A 24,186-nucleotide genomic window follows, 5' to 3' on the forward strand; every position below is an offset into this window, starting at 1 on the left:
CGTAAACAGTTTGGAGAAATAGCCTCCTTGACAAAGCAATTTGGAACCTAAAGGCCTCTGCTTTGAATCACTTGCTCATTGACTGCAGTGGAAGCTAGGAAGGTTGGTGACTAAATTAGATACTGACAGTTGTTTGGCATGAACACCCTCATTAATCATAGTTCAAGACTTTGATTTGGCCCTTATTCATAATACGTTGCACTTGCAGCTTTGATTGCAAAAACGCATATTTTTCCTTTCAAAATCTGCCTCTGAGCTGTGCCTGTGACCTTCCTTCCTAGGTGCGTCCTTGCTGTGTATTCAGGCAGATGAACTGCAAGAAGCCCTCACCTCTCACTGTGTAGTGACTCGAGGAGAAACAATTATTCGTCCCAACACTGTGGAAAAAGCCACTGATGTCAGAGATGCCATGGCCAAAGCACTGTACGGGCGCCTCTTTAGCTGGATAGTCAATCGCATCAACACTTTACTCAAACCTGACAAACATTTAAGGTAAAAATTTTCCAGAATAAAGAGAGATTTTATGTGGAAATAATATCATCTACACTACAGCATTTAGTGTTCTCATCTACTTTTTCTCTGCTACCTTTTTGTTTATGACACCACCATGTTAAAAAAAAGAAGGTTTTATCCTATTCATAGTATGCAGTGAAAATACAGTAGATATGGATATCACAGGCATCTGGTGTTTTCCTGTTTGACCTTTGCTCATTTAACCCTTTGTAGATTACATACTAACTACTTTTTCCTTTATACTTTTTCAGGGTCAACTTTTGACAATCATCTGTTGATTACATAGGTCACATTCTGCTCTTATTTGCATTGATGCTGTTGCTTCTGTTGCTGTTGTTATGATCATGGTTTCATATTATCCGTAAGAGTAGTTTCCGAACACGTTTACTGAGGTTAATGTCCACCCTACCCTTACAAGGTGACATTTTAAACACAGAGACAAGAAAGATATTGGGAATGAGGATATAGCACATTTTGTAAATTAATCAAAGAAGAAATGATGTGGCTTGCATTGTAGATCCTATAGGTCAGGGCCCAGTGAAAAGGGGCAAACTTGTAACTACCTGAAGAGGAATATCAGTAATAAATAGCTTTGGTTTGCAAATCTGGATTTTCTGGATTTTTTTTTTTTTTTTTTTTTTTTGAAACATCAGAGGAAAGCCAAGACTGCAATCCTAAAATTTGTCTAAACTTTCAAATATTTGGTTACAGAAGAGCATCAATAAACAGAATCAGTAAACGACAGGATAAAAATTCATGATAGATGGGGCAGCACTGCTAGCCTGTGTGCCTCTCTGACATGCCTGTTACGGAGCCCTTTTCAAATTGAATATTTATTAAGCTGGTGAAGAGGGAGAAAGTTCAACCTGAAATGTTCACTATACAAAAAAAACCCAGATGTCTGCTTTGGTTTTGTGGTAGTAAAATAGTTTGTATTTCCTATTTTATGTAATTACCTCTGAGAAGGAATGGTGCAGACAAATTTCAGCAGTCTATTCACCAAAAATATAATTTCCAGACAGATAAAATAGTCACCAAATTCAGGTCAAAATCAACAAATATCGTTGATCCCTCCACAATGAAATGCTTCCATTGTTGAAGTGGACTTCACAAAGAGGTTCAAGTGCTTTTCATGAGCATGTTGAGGCTGGTTCTTCATATCCGATTTCCTAAACTTTTTATGAAAAAAAAAAAAAAAAAAAAGAAAATTGGTGACAGATAGCCCCTCAAAGGTGTTTTATAGATAGAATGTGATTTATTTTTATAATTTAGCTAGGAAAAGACCCTAGTGTCAATTTCAGTTTTATATAAAATTATATCCTCTTAATTTTTTGTTTCAGCAAATAAATACAAATATTAGAGCTTTTTTCCAGTTGCAGAAATGACCACGTATCTCTCAGAATGCCTTAGCTAAAATTTCAAACTGAAGTTTTTACTAGTAGTACTTCTCTGGAACTTAATTGGTAATTTCAGTTCATACTACACTCCAGTACTTAAAGTAGTTATTTAGATGCATAAAAGGTCTAGCTATTCATTCTTTTGACTTTCATGTTAAATAAGTAGTTTTAATTGTTGTGAATAAATAATATGAAGAAATAATGTTTAATGACAGCAGTCTTTAATGTCAAGATGCTGGTGAGTAAAGCCTGTTTTATTACAAGAGAAACAAAAAGAACTGCATGTTGTTTCTGTACTGTAGTCAGTTTCTTACAATAGAATAATAACTAGCAAATATTAGTTTAAAAATAAAATTTTAAATCCTCTATACGCTTACAAATGGACTTGGTCATTATGTGGTTCAGTGTATCTAGTCTGAAAATACAGTCATCTTTGTATTGATGTGCATTTGTTGTATTTCAAACAAAAATTGTTTGTTATCTTAAGAGATATCTGGTTTAGCAAAAATTATCCTGTTTAACTGGTGTACAGATTTGGCCCATTATTTCCTTTTGTGAAATAATGAAGCTAGTCAGTGTAAAATAAAGGTACAACAACAGAAAAGTTTATTTAATCTTTGCAGTGGAAACGATGATGGGCTGAACATTGGAATTCTTGATATCTTTGGCTTTGAGAATTTCAAAAAAAATTCTTTTGAACAACTCTGTATCAACATCGCCAATGAACAAATTCAGTTCTACTTCAATCAACATGTCTTTGCCTGGGAACAGGTATGTGTTGAATATTTTGATAAAGCTTTAATATTGCTGAACATATAAAACCTTGCCTCAGGAAACTACATTGTCCTTCTCCATAATAGGTTGTAAAGTGCAGATTATAACAAATGTTTTCTGCGTATGTATTCTGTGAAGCAGGCTTGCTATTTGCAAGTAAAATGCCTACATAAAATGCATTAAACTTGAAATTTACAGTATCCAAGCAACATAACACGGTGATAATCAGTTTGATGCAAATGCAGTGTTTTCTTGAGGAATAACATGAGTGATGTAATGCGTGATTCTACAGTAAAAAAATAAATGACTGGTAACATAATTTTTAAAGTGCAGTGTTCATAATAGCTTACTAATAAGCTTAATGAACACTGAAATTCCATTATTAAAACTGAAAATCTCACAATTATTTTGTTCTTATTCAGAATTATTTTGTTCTTATTATTTTGTTCTTGTTTCTAACTAGGTCATCTAAGCTAAATAATGATGGATTTAATCTAAATAATTTGATGTAACACAGAGAAAAGAAATAGACTTGTAATTAGAAAAGTTTATGAAATTGAAGAGGAGAGTGAAAAACCTCAAAAAAGATCATCTCAACTTTGTAAATAATTCCATGAGAATTAAATTAACCATCTCTAAATCATTATTCAATATTGTTATTTGAAGAAATAACATGTCCAGGAAAAAAATATTAATCTTGCTGAAAACACAAATATTCCAGAATTCTATATGAGCAGAACAGTCAACATTCAAATTTTAGGTGAAATAATACTTTCTCTGTTTTATTGAAATTATTGGGTTTTATGATACATAGATGAAAATGCTCCTGAATACTTATTTTAATTATTAGTAGAAAAAGAGTATTTTGTCAGTGTTAATCGCTGCTTGTTTCAAGGATGAGACCGATACAAGTTTGGAATGTGTCTATGTATGCAGATGTGTACATGCATGTGTCAGTCTAGAGGAGTGTATATCTATGTGTAAAATGGAAATTTTTTTTATATGGATCAATGTTTTATCCTGTTTCCAATTATTTCAGGAAATGCTGTCTTGCAGGCTTAGACCTTGGAGTTGTTTTTATAGATTTATGTGGGAGATTTTCAGTCACGAGTATTTCCTTGGTTTTAATACCATCTAAAAGTCAGAGAGAAATTAGCCTGAACTACTATAATTACTTAGGCGTCTTCTTTCTAAAGTGCATGCATTCACACAAAAAGAGCACTTGGCCACTGCTGTTTCTAACAGCTGGAAGATGGAAATAGCACAGACTGCAGCATCGTTATTTATTCCTGTCAAATCTAGGCATTGAGCAGGTCCCATGGACTTGCGTACATCCACTTTGCTCAAATGGTCCCTAACTTGATCCTCCCCCACTGAGGGCAAGTCTTCCTTGCACCAGACTTTCCCTCTGGTCTCAGGGGCCTGGATTTATCAGTCAAGACCGAGGCAAAGAAGGCATCGAGTATCTCAGCCTTTTCCATGTCATCCACACCCGTTCAGCAGCAGGCCCACATTTTCCCTAGTTGCCTTTTTGCTGCTGATGGGCCTGCCTTGGCTTTCTTAACCCTATCCCTGTACACCCAAATATTGTCTTAATATTCCTTCTCTTTTTTAATTAGACTTGGGTCCTGTTCAGTGTAATCTGCCTTTACTTGTTTCTAGGTATCCTAATACAGAATATTTTGGCCAGACCTATATTAATGCAGAGGTTTGTGGTGTCACCATCTAGTAGGAACAGTTTGCTCTCCTGCATGTGCCCTGCTGCAGAGCGGTCAGGGTGGTTATTTTGCTACTGAGCAGATGAGGGAAAAAATTAACTTCTAATTTTGACAACATACAGTTTACCCATTTCTCCTCGTAGGAAATTAGTATGACAATTACAGACCTTATGGAAGGGGAAGGTGATCTTTATTTACAGAATCTCTAAGTATGTCAATTTTACCCACTCCCACTCAATCTTTCATAGATTTCATTGACTCACACCCATGTAGAAAGCACCAGGATGTGTGTGTTCAGGTGGTCTGTCCAGGATCATTTGTGAGCGACACAGAGAATAAGAGACACCAGCTAGCAAGTCTTCATCGTGTCTCTTAGGTTCTTCTTGCTGATATAGTTTTTGGACAGATCTTTTACACCCTTTAGCAATCATCAGTTGTTACAGGGCAATTCTTTGCCTCAGAACCTTATTTACTTCAGCTTCCATAATCTTTAGGCAAGGTCATCATCTGGTTTTGCTTGTTTGGAATATATACATCTACTGTCTGTTTCCTTGGTGGGTTCGTAGGAAAAGGAAGGGCATACGTGATGTGCTGCAACCTTGCAGCCATTCTCCTGTTGTTAGATTGAGAGGGTGTTCCATTTGCTAGCTGTCTGCCCTGTGTTTTCCTGTGAGTGAAGGCCTTCGGGTCTTGATGTAAACACCACTTTTCTCAATTTTATTGCTGTGAACAAATGTTCTTCATTCAAATCACAGGCCATTCTTCTAACACTCTTTATTCTGGTGCTTATACGCACATTTCCATTCATATTTCATTTATACCACTCCTAATATTCCTATTACAAGTGCCCACATCCTGCATGTAATACCAACTGAGTAAGATGTCTACTTTAATTTACATGACACCACTACACCAGATTATATCAAACTTCATTATATTATCTTGTAGCAGTCTCCAAAGATATTACTATAGCAGTGCAGAATGAGCTATATAGATTAAGTTCATGCAAGTGTGGGTGTAAATACCCCCCTTTCAGAGCCAGGAAATGACAAATGTATTATTCTGCATTACAACCCAATGGCACGGGATGATTTGCAGTATGATTCATAATCATTATAAGACATCACTTTTCACTTATTTATAACATGGTTGTTCCAGCTTTACATCACAAGAAGAGTCTTCAAGAAAGCAGGTGGCTTCAGAATCTTTTCTGTTCACTGTAACGACTCTCCTGTGTTAACACCAGTAATGTAATTGTAAATACAGACCCTCCCTGCAGAAAAATAAGAGAAAGCCATTTGCAGGACAATATAAAATATAATTACTAAATTTTCTATACATGGAAAAAAAGGGAATATTTTCAAAATCCTATGACTGAAATTGTTCTTGTTAATGATACAAAGTATCACTTGCGTAAAAGCCAAACAATAGGATGACCCCTGCCTTTTGCCTGGCTTTACACACATGTAAGGGTTTGTGTCTTTAATACTAAAAGACAGGAGTTATGTTTAGAAGGCTGATGCCAGCAGTCACCAAGACCTTTGCATTAACTTCTCATTAGCCCAAGCTCACTGTTATGCTGATGGAGCTGTCCTGTTGCTGGGGTCCCAGGCTAGTATCTCTCCACAGCCCTGTGCAATGCCAGACAGACATGTCAGACTGCTCTGTGCTATCTCAGAAATCTCTAGCACGACACTGCATTGCACCCTGTAGATCTACCCAAGGAAAACTGCAGAATTTAATTTCTTTCACACTTCCCTCAAGAGAAGGAAAACTTGCAGGTACATTATTTCTTCATTTCTTTCCCTGTTTTGCCATGTTCAATTCCATACCACATGCACTTAGATGAAATTTGACATATCTAGTGGGAAGTCAACGCCTAAATCAGTTGATTACAGCCTAGTCCTCAATTAACCCATGTCAACCTAATAAGTAGTGATTATATAACTAGGGAAGGTGAATCATTTTGTGGCAACTTGAGCAATGAAGCCAAATAGTAAATGAACTCATAAGGCTGAATTGTACTTTCGGTTGTTCATATGTTTTTAGCATTGTCGGTGGTTTCTTTTTTTTATCTGAACCTGAAAAGTATTCACAGTTTTGCTTTCCTCGGAAGTGTGGCCTACAAAAATATGGCCTCAGAAGTGATAGGAATAGTAGGAAGGAACAGTGGTACTATCACCACCCAAGGCTCAGGGTGTCTGCTAGAGCAGAGTGTCTGTGAGCCAACGTGGAGAACTCAAGTCAAAATTCAGGGAATTCATTCTTTATGGTTGACTTAATGTTTGCGTTTAAGAACAAAGGCTTTTAGGCCTGAATGCAATCTCCTTTCCCTAATTTAACAGAAAGGCTGAAGTGGGGAGTATAGTTTAAGATAAAGATAGTGTAGATTCCTGATAGTCAGTGGAGACAAATAGATCCATCTCTGTCTCCACTGACTGGGGAGGAAATGTGGGCTCTCGACTTAGTCACTTCTTTTATGTGTCTATAGTTAAGTGGAATGAATGCTGGCCCAAGCTTTTTTTAGGTTAGTATTAAGAAAAGCACAACTTTTGCACCTTCAGTCCTGTCCTTCAAGGTGTTTCCCTTACGTGTAAGGTACTGATGTAAACTAACTCTGTCACCTCCGTGATCTGCAGGTAACATTGTCCAGCAAGACAGCCTTCCCATTTCTTTCTCATTTGTGATTCTTCTGTAAAAAGTAAAAGGTGTAATGTCAAATACCTAAAACATTTTGGGAAGTGGCACGTTTACTGTCAGTTGGAAGGATACTACTTTTTGCATTAAATATATGCAATGTTTAGTTTACATTCATATGACAATTTAGTTTTCTACTTTAAGCTGGAAAAGGTTCATTCTGAGTAAGTCTCTGGTGTTCCCATTTAAACCAAAGCGTCATCATACCATGTTCTCAGCAAAATGCCATTACTTTTATTAAACATGAAGATGATTTCCTAATACATTTAATAATTCTTTTGTTATTAAGTGAAACCAGGTTGCACAAGCTAATATTACCTAGTTTTGATCACAGAAAAGATATCATGCAATACTGAGATGAGATAGGAGCCCAAGTATTAGTGTAACTAACTCAGTCATTCCTTTTGACATCCCATCCATAGGAATACTTTCTTGTGGATTATGCTTTGGAATTTCAAGGAGCAGCTGCTATTTTAAGGAGCTTTCTTGTCATAAAATATCACAGGGGATTACAGAATCCTGTAGCTGATTCAGATTATTAATTCAAATAAGATCTGTTTCATTACAGTTTTATGATGTGCATCATTAAGTCTTTTATCCTTGCTGCTCGTATCCTAATAATATGGTTTAAGACCAGCATTGCGTAAGAAAATGTAATATGGTATCTTATTTCTGAGCCATCTGTCACACTGGTGCCTGGAAGACTTGGTCATCAGCCATCCTCCAGGAGCCCATGGGAAGTGATGGAGTGAGCTCCTTCTGTATCCTACGGCAGCGTTACCAAAACCGTCAGCACTGACGCTCATTCAGTTGTCAAGGTGCAGACACAAAAGGACCAAATGGTCACATACGCTGCAGGCTTGGAAGTCAGGCGCCGCGCACTGGCCGGGCAGGGAGGGGAGCAGGTGTTGCTGTTACGGTGTAGTAGTACAGCTTTTACAGACCTCCTTTCAGTTTCAAGGCGAACTCTTTTATCAGCTCTCTAAAGCAGCCTCTCTCACAAGCATTTGAAGTTGGAAAAAGTTAATCATTAGATAGGTTGTCTGTGAGAGCTTGTTTGAGGATGTCTGAGTGTCACAGAAACACTCTTCCCTGATAGATTCATCCTGAGCAATCTCTTCCCTTTTCCCCCTTGATAAGTGTACTCTTGATAATCGTAAGCAGTAGCAGCTGGTTTCATGAACGTAACGTCTGTGCATCGGTACAGCCGTAGCCCTCAGTTAAGCTGCCCCTACTCCAGTGTTATCTTTGGGAGATAACCCAGACTCATTCCCTTCCTGCCACTAGCTCCTACAGGTATATAATTAACTTCTTGCCTGTATCAGTGATACATTTATTACTCTCCTGTCTTGTCCTGCTACTCAGGTCATTGATTAAAATAAAAAGCAAAACTCCACCTGTCCACTGCTCCAGGGGAGACAGGAATGAAGTTAATGTTACATGTCTGAGATGAGGAGCCCTCATGGGGCTGTAGGAGAGATTCTTACTGCTTACACCCTTGTATGGGCATATAAACTGAGCCATAACCTATCCTAGGAGTGAAGAGTATCCTGGGAAATTAGATCAGTCTGGATACTGGAAGGGTTTAGGTATATATTCTGTGTTCTCTTTTGAAGGGATCAGCAGATTTAGTTATTTGGACCTGTATTTCCAGGACAGTGTTACTGATTTTATTAATTTTGCTGTTTCTCTCTGGCTTAGAGATTAAGAGGTAGGAAGTCTAATAACATGTGCTTTTCTGTTGTATATGGCAGTTAACTCCTTTTCAAAGCACTCAATGTATTGCCTTCTTCATTCATTCAGACTCAAGTGAATGACACATAAGGAGAGGTCTTGCAGGGTTAGAGGTCTTTGAACTCATTAATATTAGCCATCATTCATGTTTATGACACTCTTCTCACAATGAATTCAGGATAGCACAACTGTGATATTAACGCCATACATTAATACAATGCTTTTATAAAGTCCTATCCTTTGGAAGAGGGATTATTTTTAAAGTAGATCAGAACGCTTAATTATGTGTTTCATAGCATAGCCCGCACAGGACTGAAGGCAGTCCTGGTATCTATGGGAGCACTGTGTGGTGGATAACTGCTATTGCATTACGTAATGCAGATGAAAATAATGGAGGGGTGGCAGTCCCTAGAGCATCCTTCTCTTGGTAGATCTACATCTGTCCTCTGCCTTGCTGAAGGATTAAAGAAAGTCATTCTTGTATTCTTCAGCTATAATTTAAATTATTTTCAAGATAAAACCATTGCAACACACTGTGGACACAGCATTTGTTATCAGGTTTTTCTCAGTCTGGTAGGAATCCAAAGATATTTGCAGTCTTCAGGAAAGAAAAAAAAAAAACACAAAAAAACCCACCAGCTTTTCTATTGTTTTTTAATCTTGCTGAATACCTTTCCCTAGTTCCTTAAAAGGAGTGAAAATGTTGTAGAGGCCAACCTGAGACATTTTATTTAATTTTTAGAAAGTGTGTACACCATTCTTTCATATTAGAAAGTGCATGCACCATTATTCTCCCCATAAGAACTTTTCCAGGTGTTTGAGGAGGGGGATCAAACAAGTGAGGCCTCTGTAATCCATAGTCACTTCTGTAAATCTTGGCCACTGTACATCACACAGATCTGAGCAACAAATTGGGAATGTAAATGTAGCTCTAAATGATTAAGAAGTATTTTTTACATTGCAGACCTGGGAAGTAAATAGACACTGAGGTCTCCATCTGCAAACACTATACTTTATCTTCTTCAACTCTGTTTCTTTAATCCTTGCATATTCCTGGAAAGCATCTTACTTTACGAAATATGCCATAGGAAGCACTTACATACCCAAAGGCAAATTAAAATCTATAGCCTGACAGTGTGATATGATACATCCCAGCTGACATTTGTTCCTGCAAAACGTTGATGTCTTTAGCCCCCAGGCATACTTTTTCTATCTAGTTTTAATTTGCTACAATTGACAGTTTGTGAATTATTTTCTGAAGTGATTCTGTATACATAGACAAAACATGCCTTCTCTTGCTTGTTACAGAATGAATACCTATATGAAGGTGTTGATGCAAGAGTTATAGAATACGAGGACAACAGGCCCCTCTTAGATATGTTCCTGCAGAAACCAATGGGTTTATTGTCCCTGCTGGATGAGGAAAGTCGATTCCCACAAGCAACAGATCAGACACTTGTAGGTAAGTATATGGGTTTTTTCCACAGTTTTGCAGGATGTCTCCCTGTTAGATTTCTATTTGGCGTGTCCAGTTTAGGCTACGTGCTAGTTATGTTTTTACTGAGCCCACATTCCAGTGTCACAGTATGTTTGAGGGAGGCAGGGATGGATGTGTCTTTGAAGTTGATAGAGAAACATCAAGAGTACAAATGAACCTAAGCTGCTGATCCAGGTTTTGAATTCTCCTGCCTTCAGGAATTTTTAGCTGCAGAGCTTGAAAGATGAAGATCAAACTGAGTTAAAACTCTAGGTTCATATGCCAAGAACACTGTTTTCAAAGTTGAGTCATGTTCAGCTCTGAGACTTTTGATGAGCTGTATCTGAACAAGAATTTTAGTACTTTTTAAGGGTAATGGCTGCAAACCTGCCTCAGTGCCTTTCAGCAAACTATGCTTCCTGTTTTTTTCTATTCAGAAATTAAAATTACAATACCTAAATACGTTGTAATTCAGATCCTGACTATTTCAGTGCTACTGAATAGTTGCAGTTACAGTTGATTTAGTTATTTCAGTGGGGTTTCTGTGCAGTTAAATCCGTGTTTTACTCGCTTTTGAATGTGCAGAGTGTCAGATGAGGGTTTTAACCAACACCCAATCACAAAAATTAGTAACATCCAGTAACAATGCCGATGCTAAAGCAATTATATGAGCTTGTTGTCTTTCTGTCCTCATACTTTTTAGTCTACAGTACAGAGGCCCTCAATCAATTGGTAAATGTTTCCTCACAATTCCCCAAGGAATCCTTAGGAAGGTTTACTACATTGTTTCATATATGAAGATCAAAAGCTTAGAAAGGCAAGTGATTTTCTGAGGTCACACAGAAAAAAAATGGTATAAAGTAAGTAACTGATCCAAGAGCTCCCATATTCTCTATCCAGTGCCTTTTGTTACAAGACCATTCTGGTATCTTTGTCCCTAAAAACATCAGAGTCTGGTTTGTGCCTCTGCATTGTCTGAGAAGTCAGGCAATATCCTTGGAGGGATACAGCTTCAGAAGACAGTTTTTGTACAGTAACTCCAGTAAGATGAGCTATGTGTTTCCTTTCAGAAAAATTTGAAGATAATTTGAAGTCAAAATATTTTTGGAGACCCAAAAGAGTAGATCTAACCTTTGGGATTTATCATTATGCAGGAAAGGTAAGAGATCTAATGATATTAGTTGGGGATTGTGGAATGGTAGGACTGGAAGGAAACAGAAGAGGTCAGCTGGGTTGGTTCTCAGCCTTCATCTATTCAGGCCTGACATGGAAATGTTGGCAGTGCCTTACACATCGAAAGTAAATTGAAAAGTTATTTTCCTTCATAAAAAAAAGCAATAGCAGGAGTGTATTTTTATTAAATGTCACCAGGTAAATGAACTGACTGTATTATAGAAGAACCAAAACATAATCATTGTGTAATGCAACTCAGTGCTCTTCCCCTGAGTTCCTCAAAGTCCTGTGCGATGCTTGTTCCCACTGCTTCAAATCAGGATCCAGCTCCATTCTTTCTACTACCTCCTACACCCCATCACTTATTTCTGTACTTTGTCATCAGCCAGACAGATAGTGCAGGCCCTGCTTTCTGCTTCATTTGATGAGCAGCATCTTGCCCTCCTGTACAAGGTGACTTGCTGCACATGCCTTTCAAACTCAGGAGGAGTTGCTGACACACTGCAGCAAGATGCCACTGGTCACCTGAACCTTGCCTTGTGAAAGCAGGGGCTCCCACCTCTTTTTGAGCTCTTTTAAAGGGTATGGAGTGGGCATTGCTGTCTCACATAGGAAAACTATGTTGGGTCTGTGCAGTGCTGGAGCAGCTGGCCTGGAAAGAGGCAACATACTGCCCATCAGCTGATGGAAGATAACTTGCCCCTTGTGTAAGACAGCCAGCTACAAAAGGCCTGCAGTGACTCCTCTGAACCCCATCTCCAGCTGAATTACACTTCACCAGCATAGTGTATCTCACTGCTGCGGAGCGGAGAGACAGCTCTCCCTGTACCATTCCTGATACCAGCCACTGAAGACAGGGATTCCACCAATGCCCCATCAGCCCTTTCCAGTGTTCAACAAGCTTTTTCGTTAGGAAGTTTCTCCTGCTGTCTAACTTCTATCTCCATTGCTGTGGTGTAAGTTCATTACTGCTAGTGCTGCTTACTATGGAACTGGAGAGCAATTTATTTCCTCTTCCTTTACAAGCCTTTTTTGTAATTTAAGACTGTTACTGGGTTGTTTTGTGAGGGTTTTTTTCTAAATTAAATATGCCAGTATCTTCTACCTTTCACAGGCCAGGTTTTCTTGTGGGTCCTTTAAAGCATCATTGAGATAGAGCCCTGGAGGTACATTTTGAGTTAGGTACAGCATTCCTGGCAGTTTTAGAGAGATTTCGGTTGCCAATATGCAGTTTGTGATTTTGCAAACTTCCTCTATAATTGATACAGAGATCTCTAGGAAGAGTGTTAAGTCCTGGGTCCAGTACGGCACAATATGAATGGGACAGAAAGATTGTACAGCCATACAGGTAATCCTGTGTGGTATGGTTGAAATCAAATGCGTTGTTAATTGTGCATTTACACATGTACTGGTGTAAAGGAAGACTGCAATACACTTGTCCTAGTGATAAATCCGCACTGGCTAAAACTAATATTAACATATCTGCATTAGGGAAAATAAATATCTCAAGCTTTGGAATGATGGATTTGCTTTTAGTGATCTGCATCATAATGGTTCTCAGTATTGAAAAGTAAGAACTTTCAGTGATCAAAAGAAAGACCATAAGCAAGACTGAGCCTGATGGATGAAAAACTGTGTATCTTGGTATATTAAAAGCCACATGCCAGAGTGCTTAAATTTACAATTACTTTTCAAAAGCCCAGAAGATGCATAAATACGCTTTTTAAACAGGTTCTATATAATGCAAGCGGATTCCTAGCCAAAAATAGAGATACTCTGCCAGCTGATATTGTGCTGCTACTGCGATCATCTGAAAACAATCTGACGCGACAGTTGGTAACCCACCCTCTTACAAAAACAGGTATTGCTATTGTGGTAATCTTTTTATTCTTCTCTAGCCTTCGTGATGACCACTGCTAGGTTTCATATAACCATTTGTTGATGACATTGTACACTTTGTGGCTTAACTTTCCAACCCTAGAATCTATACAGAATGGAGCCCCAGCCATCTCAAGCTGCAGGGGAGGGATTGGTCTGGTCAAGTGCCAAGGAAGTGGTACAGGCTTCTTTCAGGGTCCTCTCTTCAGGGTAGGGGAGCAAGACAGGGAGTGGAGTGCATCCCTTGAGTTGAGGACTGAACAGAAAGGATCAGGTAAGTCACTGGGCTTTTTTGGACAGGGCATATATAAATTGCCTGTTTTGTCTCAGTGCAATTTTTCTCTCAGGTAGTAGAGAACCAAGGTTGGGGCTCCTAACATCTGCTGCAAAGAGTGAGGAGACACTCCTCTATTTCTCCAGTCTTTTAGTCCTTTACAATAGGTAGCTGATGAGATCCTAGTAGTGAACCCTTCCTCGGGAAGTTCATAAGTTGGGGTGGAGGAATATGACTACTTCTACAGAAATTACTCCTAAGTTGCACCTTAGTTGAACCAGGTCCTTGCACAGTGTCCTACCTGCCATTTTAGGATGATGGGTAAGTCTCCTTACAACCAGTTTGCTATTGTGTTGTATTACTCCCTGTGTGATGGCATTGATGCCATACAGTGAGTACTTTACTTTCTCATACAACTACATGGGAGATGTACTTGTGGTAGAACAGAAAAGCTAAATTGGAAGAGCCTAATAGAAATTTCTCTAAAATGTTATTGTAGCTTACAGAAACCGAGGTTTTGGCAAGGCTCCTATTCTTCACAAAGGGAGCTTTGCTGGTGGAATGCAAAATTTGGTCTTGAAGGTCAGTGTTCGTGGGAAAAAATGAGCTCAATGTCCTTGCCTGAACTTTTTGACTTGTTGATATCTACTAAGATACTAAACTATAATTTCTGTAGAGCCAAAGTTAAGTCCCAAATGGTCCCAAGAAGTGATCCCAAGTCTTATGTAATGTTTTGCAAGATAACTCTGAAGGTTGTTTTAGTCTTCTTGTTAAATATTATGAAACACTGTAGCCTTTCAAAACTGACCCAAACCATCCAGTTATAGCCAACTAAAAGTTAGATTTCTGATCTTACTCATCTAGAATCAGTGGAAATGCAGAGGTTTGCCCAGAGTCCAACCCATCTTGCCTATCTCAGGTATTTCTCAGGATGGGATAAATCTCCTCTGAAGGTGCCTCTCTCCACTGAATACAGCAGGGATCCTGTAGACACTTCACTTTCAGATAGCTAAAATTAGGTGTGAGAAATCCTCTCTTTCCTTCCCACCCTGTGATATTCAGCTAAGCCCAAGGGAGGTTTAGCACTTGATATCATCACATAATATGTGATGTATTAGCTCAGCATGCCATGTATTTGCAGCTGTTTATCCAAATCTTATCCACCTCTTACTGATAGTAGTTGTGCACAGAGAGATTACAGGCTCTCCCAGTGGAGAGTGAGATTCCAGAGGTGTTATGTCATTAGCAGAAGCAATGGCAGCATGCAGCAATGGTTGGGGTTTATCAACATAGAGGGACATGATGGAAAGCTCAGCAGAATTTTCATTATTCTTTTAGAAGACCAGTGTCTGTGTAAACCACTCCAATGCACCTAGTCCTTCAGGTTGTCATAATATATTACTTGATTAAGAATTCCAAGGTTAGACTCTTAAGACTATGTCTATGCTAGTAAAGCAAACAGGGCCAGTGAACAGTAGCTGAAACACTCCCACAGGCTTGCTCATTCTAATTAATTGTTAGCATGCCTCCCTGGGACAGTTTTGGACCATGTCAGCTAGCAGTCTCCCAGAAATTCCCAGGCACACTTCAAGAGAAAGCACAGGCCAGCGATGGTTTCCAACAAGCTCTGTGGAAAGATACAACCTTATTTCTACCAGAAGGTTAAAAGAGTAGTGAAGTACAGAGTTTAGCTATATAGACTTGAGTCATGCCATGTCACTTGCCCTCAGGGCCAGAGAAGGGTGCTAGCTCTTTTTTTTTAAACTAATATATATGTAGCCTTAGAACTAGAATAGAACAATAACATCCTTAGGGTAAAACCACATGGATGCTCTAAGGTGTATCTTTCTTATTTTCTGCAGCAGTCTGTTTGTTTGGTTTTTTGCTCTAGTAGGTGACATAAGTGCTGAAGGAAGAAAATTCAGCCCATGTTCCATCTTCATGCAACTACTTCAGCGTTTGTTCCATCCCAAGGGTGAAAGGGGAAATGAGGACATACTCCAAAAAACTCAACAACCTTTATAATCATACGGTTACAATGGGGGAATGAATAAGATGGTTCAGCATAGTTTTTAGTTTAGATGAGATGTAAGCATTTTGGTAGGTTGCTTTCTTTCATCTTCCCATAGGTAACCTGGCACACACTAAAAGCAAAACTACAATCAGTTACCAAATGTGGACCCCCCAGAAATCAATCAGTCACACAAAGGTAAGAAAACTCATTTTGTGATTCTGCATTGAACCCTAATTTAAACTAGAAAGGCAATACTGTTATTGATACTAAAAGTAAGCAAGTAACCCCTTCCTTGGTTTTTCTCCCTCTCCTATTTTCTTTTCTGTTTAGCTGGATATCTTTGTGTTGTGCAATTCATATTCCTTCCGTGAGGTAAAAATCTAACATTTCCCTTCTTTCTGGCTATAGTTTTATAACAACTTCAGAGGAAAAAAAATTACTATTTCCTAGCTGTATTGTAGCAAAAAGAGAAGTTAAAATATTGGTGTGGAATATAGTCAAGTTCCTTAGAGAACTACCAAAATAAAAGTGATGATGAAATAACAGACGGGACCTCAGACATTGTCAGGTTATTTGTGGCAGTTATTTAGATGCTCCATTATCAAATTGTGTCCTCTGTGTGTGAACGTTTGTGTATTGTGTAGCAAAGTAATGTAATGTACTGGTGTAACTGATTTGTGCTAGTGATCATGCTGTAACTTTTTGTGTTTAGAATACTTTTTTTTATTAATGGTGTTCTCTGAGGGGTGCTTTGTTGTAGCATTGCATAGGGCACTACAGGCTCAACAGAGATAAAAAGTGTCAATTTCTTTCTTCATCTTTATAGAATGAAGCAGGAGATACCGGACATCATCCAAGAGAGACAACGAGCATGAAAACACAGACAGTTGCTTCTTATTTTAGAGTAAGATAGCAGATCTTTTAATAATTTTTTCTAGAGTAGAATGAATGTTTATTCTTTCACCTTTTGAAACGCACCTGTTGAGAGTCAACAGTGATCCATTTAGAGTTTGTGAACTGCATATATGTTGCAGCGGTCTGTGCAGTACAAATATCTAGAGAGATTGTGATGTTTCATCTTTAATTGTACTTGATTACACAGCCACATTTCTGGCATGATGATGTACGATGATCGATAGTAATCTTTCACTTGCTTTTTTTTCCACCAAGGGAGATAAAGGGAGGTTGGACATTAGTGGTATAGCATTTCTTTAAGAGTTTAAGCAAGAGAGCACAGTTAATTTCAAGCAGGAGCTCCAGAGAAAGATCTTGATGGTCACTGCGCAGAGGCTGTCCTGAGTCCATCCCTGTGGCTCCTTCAGCAGGGCTCTTGACCTTCCCAAGCACTGGCTGTGCTGCTGGTCCTGCAATAGAAAATAGCTGTGAACAGCATTCTTTCCTCCAAAATGGTGCACAGAGTTGGTTCACATGGGGTCAGCTCTGAATTTTCAACTCTTATTTAGTCATCTCTCCCAACAAAGACATAAAGATGGCTGAGATGATGTTCATGACCTGTAAGAGTTTATTTACATCTATGACAGAGAACAGTAAGGAGCAAGATCTCTGTTTAGTAGATACAACTGCACAGCTTTGTAGACAGCGAAGGATAATTTCAGCCTAGACATCATGGTGGTCCAAAGATGCATGGTGTTTTAAAGTTCTAGATGGAAAAATTTATTGAATCTCATTCAAACCTAATGTCTGTGATTCAGTGCATTACCAGCACATCTAGCATCAGAGGCTGCAAATGAGTTAATTATATTTACACTTTTCTGTTATTATTTTCTGTAGTGGAAATCCCTGCTCAGATCATGCTAGCTAATGCTCCTAAATGAAGATTCAGCTTCAGCCCCAGTGGTTTACTCATATGCCAAAATCTATGGGTGATTGAGAAAAGCATCTGACACCTCAGACTGAGTGGGAAAAAAAAAATACCCATTAGCATGTCCTACTTGTTTGTGTTCGATTGGCACACTAGTGATGAAGCTAATTAAGCACTTTGTTGCATGGTACAGTATTTGTCCAGAACGGAATTGCACATTTTAATAGGAAACATATGGCTCTTGATGTCCTACACTAGTTTCATATATCCAACCTACTGCTGAATTGCATTACCTCCTGGCTGCCTCTTTCTGTTGAGTCAGGTTGAATCTTGAGGAATGAGCCTCTTCATTTGTGTTTTAATAAGATTCTCCCATGAAGCAATTGTACAAAACACCAGTCAAGTTTGTTTACAGCCAGATTGACGGGAGCTGGCATGGGGAGCTACAAACTGCATCCCCTCTGCTAGCCTGGTACCCTGGTGAGGTGGGAAAAGTGCAACTTTGGAACTGTGATTTTGTGTACTTTTAGTTTTGCCTTCCTCAAAAGTTTCCTCTTGGCAGGGCAGCTATAATATCACCATCAGCCTATACAATGAACAGGACGTGCTAGATCAGAGCAGTTTAAGCAGCCTCTCTTCTGGGGTGGTCTTAGTTTCCTCCAGTCTAATGAAGGGATGGCAATATTTAGTGGCTTGCTGCTCTTCCCATCCATAGACAGATGATTTACTCTCTGGGTCAGTAAGGATCTTCAAATAGGTGACAACAGGAAAAAGAAAGAGTGGGCGATAATTACCTAACAAGGCTCCAAGAGAAGCAAGTAAGTTTAAGGAGAGTTCCTGTCATATGTTAGACATTATGGCAGTTTGTGAGAATGTTCTGGGTGGAGTTTGGTACATCCATTTGGAATCAGTGTTTCTCTCAAGTAGTATATGCTAGTAACTTAGAGATCTTATCAAAGCTAGAATTGTTGTTGGGTCATTTAGTTCATCTACCATTAAAGTACCAGCTTACTGAAATGTAAATGGGTTTGGACATCATTCTGATCATATGAAATAAAATTTCAGCTACACATGGACCTATATACAAGTTTTATAAATATCCTGGTGGCAGATATCTTGTTACTTTCTTGCAGTATTCTCTGATGGATTTGTTATCCAAAATGGTTGTCGGCCAGCCTCATTTTGTCAGGTGCATCAAGCCAAACAACGACCGGCAGGCAAACAAGTTTGATAAAGAAAAAGTGTTGGTTCAGCTGCGTTACACGGGAATTCTGGAGACAGCAAGAATTCGAAGACAGGGTTATTCACACCGTATACTGTTCGCTAACTTCATAAAACGGTAACATTGATGTGAAGAAGCCTTTTTCTCTCCTATCATTGCTGCTCAGTGTTTGCTAAGCATCAGCAGCATCTTTGGTATAGTCTGTAAAGAAAAAAATACAAAGACATTTCCTGTGACAAAGAAGATTACAAACTGGATGACAAAGAGTAGTGCAGGCACAAGATTAGTGGACCTGTTTTGGATTGGTAGGGGAAGATGATGCATCTCAGGATGATTGTTTCAGGTTCCCTGCACATTTGGGTAAAAATTGTCTTGCTTATAATCTGCAATTTTTCTTCAAAGACTTGAGGTTTAGAAATGTAATGCTTCAAATTAAAGCTGAGAATTTGGAGCAATAGCATCCAAGGAGCACCACAGTTTCTCTACCTCCTGATGTTCAGCACTGTGCAGCATCTGTTTGTGCAGGGTGGATGATAATTTGGTGTTGCTAATCTAGGGCTGAGAAGTTCATTAAGTGCATAATTTTGTTTAAAATATAATTTCTAAGTATTAGTCACTTGTTAAGAAGAAGAGTCACTATTTTACAATTCCTTTAACTGTCTCTCTTTCTCCACCCCAAAAAATTAATCCTAAGCACTTAATCTGTACTTCTCCCTTACAAATAAAGACCCTGCATATTTGCCTCAATCAGAACTGAGATTTATGGAATGGAGATCAAAACTGGGAAGAAGCAAGCAACACCCATTCAGACAGAAGCACTTAAAAGTAATAGTGCACTAGAAACAGAGAGCTAGCAGCAGAATGCTGCAGGTGCACGACAGAGAGGAAGAACAAAGTGATGTTCTTATAGTGCTGTTTCTGGAAGGAATAATCCTGGGACTGTTACTGTTTTGGAAGAGTGCAGCATGGGAAAAAGTAGTTATCACTGCACCAAGATGTGCTGTGGCTTTTGGTCACTGCTTTTTATAAAAAATTTTACTGTTCAGGTAAAAGAGAGGAAAGCAGTGAATATAACAGGGTAGCTCTCCAGAGAGCGTGCCCCTGTTTGCAGTGAGGCTGTGCAGATCTCTGGCACTGAGGATATGGCCCTCAAATAAAAGGGGATTTTATTAAGTATCTATCTCCTTGTCTTTTTTTTTTTTAATAATTGAGAGTTACAGGTAGACCTGGGATAATGGCATAATTATTTTGTTAGAATAAAAATAAGCCAATTCATTGTGTAGTAAAAAAAAAAGGAGCTGTAGGAATTGGTGATAATGCAAGAATCAACATTGTCTCTTTTTTATTATTATGTGAGGAAATAATTGTTACCATTATTTAAAGCTGGTACAACCCAAGCTTTGTGTATAAAGGCTGAATAACAAGAAAAAAGCAGAATGTACTGTCAGGAAGCACACATAATTCATGTCATTTTCCTGAATTAATTAAAAAAAAACAAGATAGGTATGGTTCATTTTGTTATGGAGCATTTTGGAAAGTCCTGGAACACACAAGAACTTTCCTACTCAGCAGCTGAGTGGGTACGTTATGGGTAATTTTTATGCATGAGCATCCTGACCTCTTTTCCTAGTCAGAATTAATTCTGAGTAATGAGTTTGCCAGATTAAATGCTTACATATGATATGTCATATGTAATGGCACATGTATGTTCCAAAAGGATCTGCAAAGCTGAATCCAAGGAGGTAACAAGTGCTGGGATGCATCTCACATCATGTTAACTATCTCAAAGGTAGATGGTCTAGCACGTGAGGTAAGATATGAAATTTTCATGACATTTCTAGATATGAAATAAGCTAATTTAGGCAGAAGAGCTTTAAAAATATTTTTATTTTGCCACTGAAACCCCTTTCACAGAATGCAGAGAGCCAAAGAACTGGTGCACAACTCTACTCGGGTTGCACACTTTTTAAAAGCCTTCTGGTGTTGATACAGAATTAAACAACCCTCTAGGGCATGCAATGTGTCACTCATCCCCTTTTGATTGGGTTTCTCAGTACTGCATATAAATCACAGCAATTTTGTTCATATGCTGTTTTGGTTTTTTCAGTGCTATGTTTTCTTTCGTGCTACTGTTTTTATTATTTAAATGAATGGTTTAAATGTATTTGCATCTATTGTTCACTATTAATGGAATAAATAATCATATATTTGTCTTTAGGTATTACCTCATCTGTTACAAAACAAATGATGATCCTCCAGTCAGCCCGGAAACCTGTGCTGCCATCTTGGAAAAAGCCCGCCTTGACAACTGGGTTCTTGGAAAAACTAAAGTAATTTTTTAATATAGTGTATCTGCATTATTGCAGTATGTCATTGTTAACTTATTAAGCAATTTGTTTTCTCACCCATCTGGTTGGGGTAGCTCTTGGTCTCTATTTAAAAAAAGACCACTCTTTGCTGGGTACTGTTCCCTGATACCTGGCTGAAATACTGACCCTGTAGAGTGTTAAAATTCTGATCGGCTTTAGGGAGGCCACAGTGCAAAGCAATACGTGACAACAACACTGCTTGCATTTTCTTTCAAAAAATGTGATAGTAAGGATGAGCTTAGTCCAAGCTTTCTTAAGAAAAAGAAGTTATACTTCTTCCCTGGAGCAATCAGACTCACAAAGGGAGAGGAAAAGATTTTGGCTTTCCAGGTGGAGGCCTCTGTGGCAGACTTTGGTGAGCACTGGGGGAAGAGATAGCAGGATGATCCCATATATGTGAAGTGGGAGGAAGACTTTATTATAAGAGAAACGCATGTCTGTTCCCATACTCTTGCTTTTGGTTCTAGCTCACTAGTCTTCCCAGCATGCCAGAGAGAGACACCCACCCACCCCCAACTGACAGATCTCAGGAGGTCTGCCAGAGAAAAGAAGCGTCAGAGAAGTACTGCACCAAGTCTCTCTATATGCTAATGTAACACAAGTGCCCAGGAAGGATATGGATAGAGAGAGAGATGGATCCTAAACTATATGAAATTACCTCAGTGTAGAAGAAACAATTGTTCTTATTCTGAGACATCTTCCTGGATAGGTGGGACAGAAGCCATGAAGTTACCTCCTCCTCAACCTTTATTTCCCTTTGCTGTCTTAGTGAGGCTAATGGACAACATGCAGCTAAAGGAATCATATCTTGAGATGTGAGATCTATAGCTTACGTTTACTTTAATTAGGGTTAACCTGTATCTGTACCAACGAGTGATGAAAGATTGGGGGAATTCTGCAAAATAAGCATAATTATTGTCTTAATTGTACAAGCTCTTTCTACACATTTTATTTCATCCTGATAGACACCAGGAATGTGCTTGTATCCCTTGTGCTGGACTAGTTTTTCAGGGGTTATATGAGCTTCATGCTTGATAAAAGCAATGTAGTAAATAAACAATGCCTTAGATTTAATTGGAAAGCAGAGGGGTTGAAGGTTCCAGATTTGGATCACCTTTATGTAACATACATCAGATTTGTGAGGTTAGCAAAACTGTCAGCCTCCTAGTTTTGAAAACAGATTTATAGTTACAGACTGAAGTTTTGCACTGGGACTTTAAAACACTTTCCCATGAAAGCATGAATAAGCAGGCACTGACAAAAGATGTTGAAGGGGGGAGTGAGGTAAACTAGTACCCTGAACAATCAAATGCTATCTTTAACAAGAATGATCCTTTAGGTACTACAGCTAAAGAGTCCGTTCATCATTTGAAACCAACTTGTAACTCATGTTGATGTTAAATGGATTGAGTGAATACAGGGCTTAGGAGGGTAATTAAAACGTTTGCTTATATGCTTACTCTTTTTAAGGTATTCCTCAAATACTATCACGTGGAGCAGCTAAATTTAATGCGGAAGGAGACAGTTGACATGATTATTTTGATTCAAGCTTGTGTCAGAGGGTGGCTGGGTTCAAGGAGATACAAAAAGATAAAGGAACAAAGGGAACAAAGTGCTATTAAAATACAGTCAGGTAATAGCTTTAAAACTTTTAACGTTTTACTTAAAGCTAGTGCGTGTGTACAGTTGATGATGGATGTGCATGCTGGATGTGGATTTTGCTGTCTTCCTGCTGTTACATTTGACAAAATATCTTATACTTGGTGATATCTGTTCTTATGAAGAAAAATTTCTTTTAACCAGGTTATGACAATCTCTTTACTGAAGTTACGTTTATCAATGTTACATTTAAAAGACAATTTTAACACTGGAAGGACGTGATTGCACAGATGATACTGTTATTAATAATATTCTGGCATGCTCTGACAAGGTTGTATAATATAATAATGGAAATAAAATGTATTAACCTTCCTAGATAATAAGACCAATTACACTGTTGATGGAGACATCAACTGAAATTTTTAATTCATTTCAAACATCTTATTTTACATTCTGATTCTCTTGTGTTTTGTATTCATTTCATTCATAATAACTTTACTCACCAGAAAACATAGGTTTTATGTAGATTTACTGCTTGTGATTGTTTGCCATTTTTTTGAAAGATAAAGCCTGCAAAATATTTATGAATATTTTAATGGAGGTCTGTAATTCCTTCCAGACTTTTTTTATTCTTACAGCCTTTTGTGTACTTAATGGATTATTTAATTTTTGACATCTCTTTTCAGCTTACAGGGGTTTTGTTGCTCGTAAAGAATACACAAAAGCAAAACGTAATAAAAAAGTGGAAGAATATATTACTAGACTTCAAGCAAGTAAGAATTGTTTGCTTTCGTAGCTTTTAATGTGCTATCTGTACACAATATGTTGATCCTGATTCTTTGCTGTTACCTAGCTACATTGATTGACTATGCTCATTTACACATTCTGAGGTATAATTTATCTATTATGTATCTATATACAGTGGTTGAAATGGGTCAATGTATTCTGTTACCTGTACCTCAAAGTAGCTTAGAGCCACTTTCCACAGCTGTGAAGTGGGCTGGTTAAACGCCGTAGCAAGGCTTTTCACTCCTAGTCTGATATGTCTAAATATTACAGCTGATATTGTTGAAGGCCCATATGATACTATCTGCATATAATATGTGTATGTGTGCTGTTAGATTAGGAATAGGTTTTGTTATGTATCAGTAATAGTTCTGTTTGAGAAGACTACAACCTCTAATTTCTCTCATGTCTCTGATTCTTTTTTGCCATCGCTCAATCCAACCTAGCAAAATATTCCTTCTCTTCTGCAGCAATAATCACTTTGGGCACAGATGTATGCTATGTGACATCCCTTTTTCCTCCCTATATTTCTCTCACCCCTGTCCCTGCAGAGATGTCCCTGAGCCCAAGGTAGTCGAGGCAGCTCTGAAAGCAGCAGTAGTACAACTAGAGAGGCACAGGTCTGAAAACAGCTGGCACAAATCTGCACAGCACTTTCAGTAATTACAAAGGTGGCAACCCCAAATGTAAGCTAGTGCTGCCAGTACCCAGCTATCTAGATTTAAACTACCTCAGATAT

General features: G+C 38.4%; 1 protein-coding gene across 1 annotated transcript in view; it reads left to right on the plus strand.

Annotated features, from left to right (window-relative positions):
* The window catches only part of LOC309598783 (myosin-IIIa-like), a gene marked incomplete at both ends in the record, with an annotated part of 68,368 nt that overhangs the window by 23,528 nt on the left and 20,654 nt on the right, over window positions 1-24,186 (plus strand). Inside the window, 12 exons of the mRNA XM_082329699.1 lie at window positions 282-492; window positions 2,534-2,681; window positions 10,142-10,295; window positions 11,381-11,469; window positions 13,215-13,344; window positions 13,465-13,635; window positions 15,765-15,844; window positions 16,476-16,553; window positions 18,605-18,810; window positions 20,912-21,023; window positions 22,533-22,695; window positions 23,348-23,434. Of these exons, the coding sequence (XP_082185825.1) occupies window positions 282-492; window positions 2,534-2,681; window positions 10,142-10,295; window positions 11,381-11,469; window positions 13,215-13,344; window positions 13,465-13,635; window positions 15,765-15,844; window positions 16,476-16,553; window positions 18,605-18,810; window positions 20,912-21,023; window positions 22,533-22,695; window positions 23,348-23,434 (1,629 nt within the window). The remainder of the gene's footprint in view (window positions 1-281; window positions 493-2,533; window positions 2,682-10,141; window positions 10,296-11,380; window positions 11,470-13,214; window positions 13,345-13,464; window positions 13,636-15,764; window positions 15,845-16,475; window positions 16,554-18,604; window positions 18,811-20,911; window positions 21,024-22,532; window positions 22,696-23,347; window positions 23,435-24,186) is intronic.

This window comes from Platalea leucorodia (assembly GCF_965183815.1).
Source record: "Platalea leucorodia genome assembly, chromosome: 1".
Lineage (NCBI taxonomy): Eukaryota > Metazoa > Chordata > Aves > Pelecaniformes > Threskiornithidae > Platalea > Platalea leucorodia.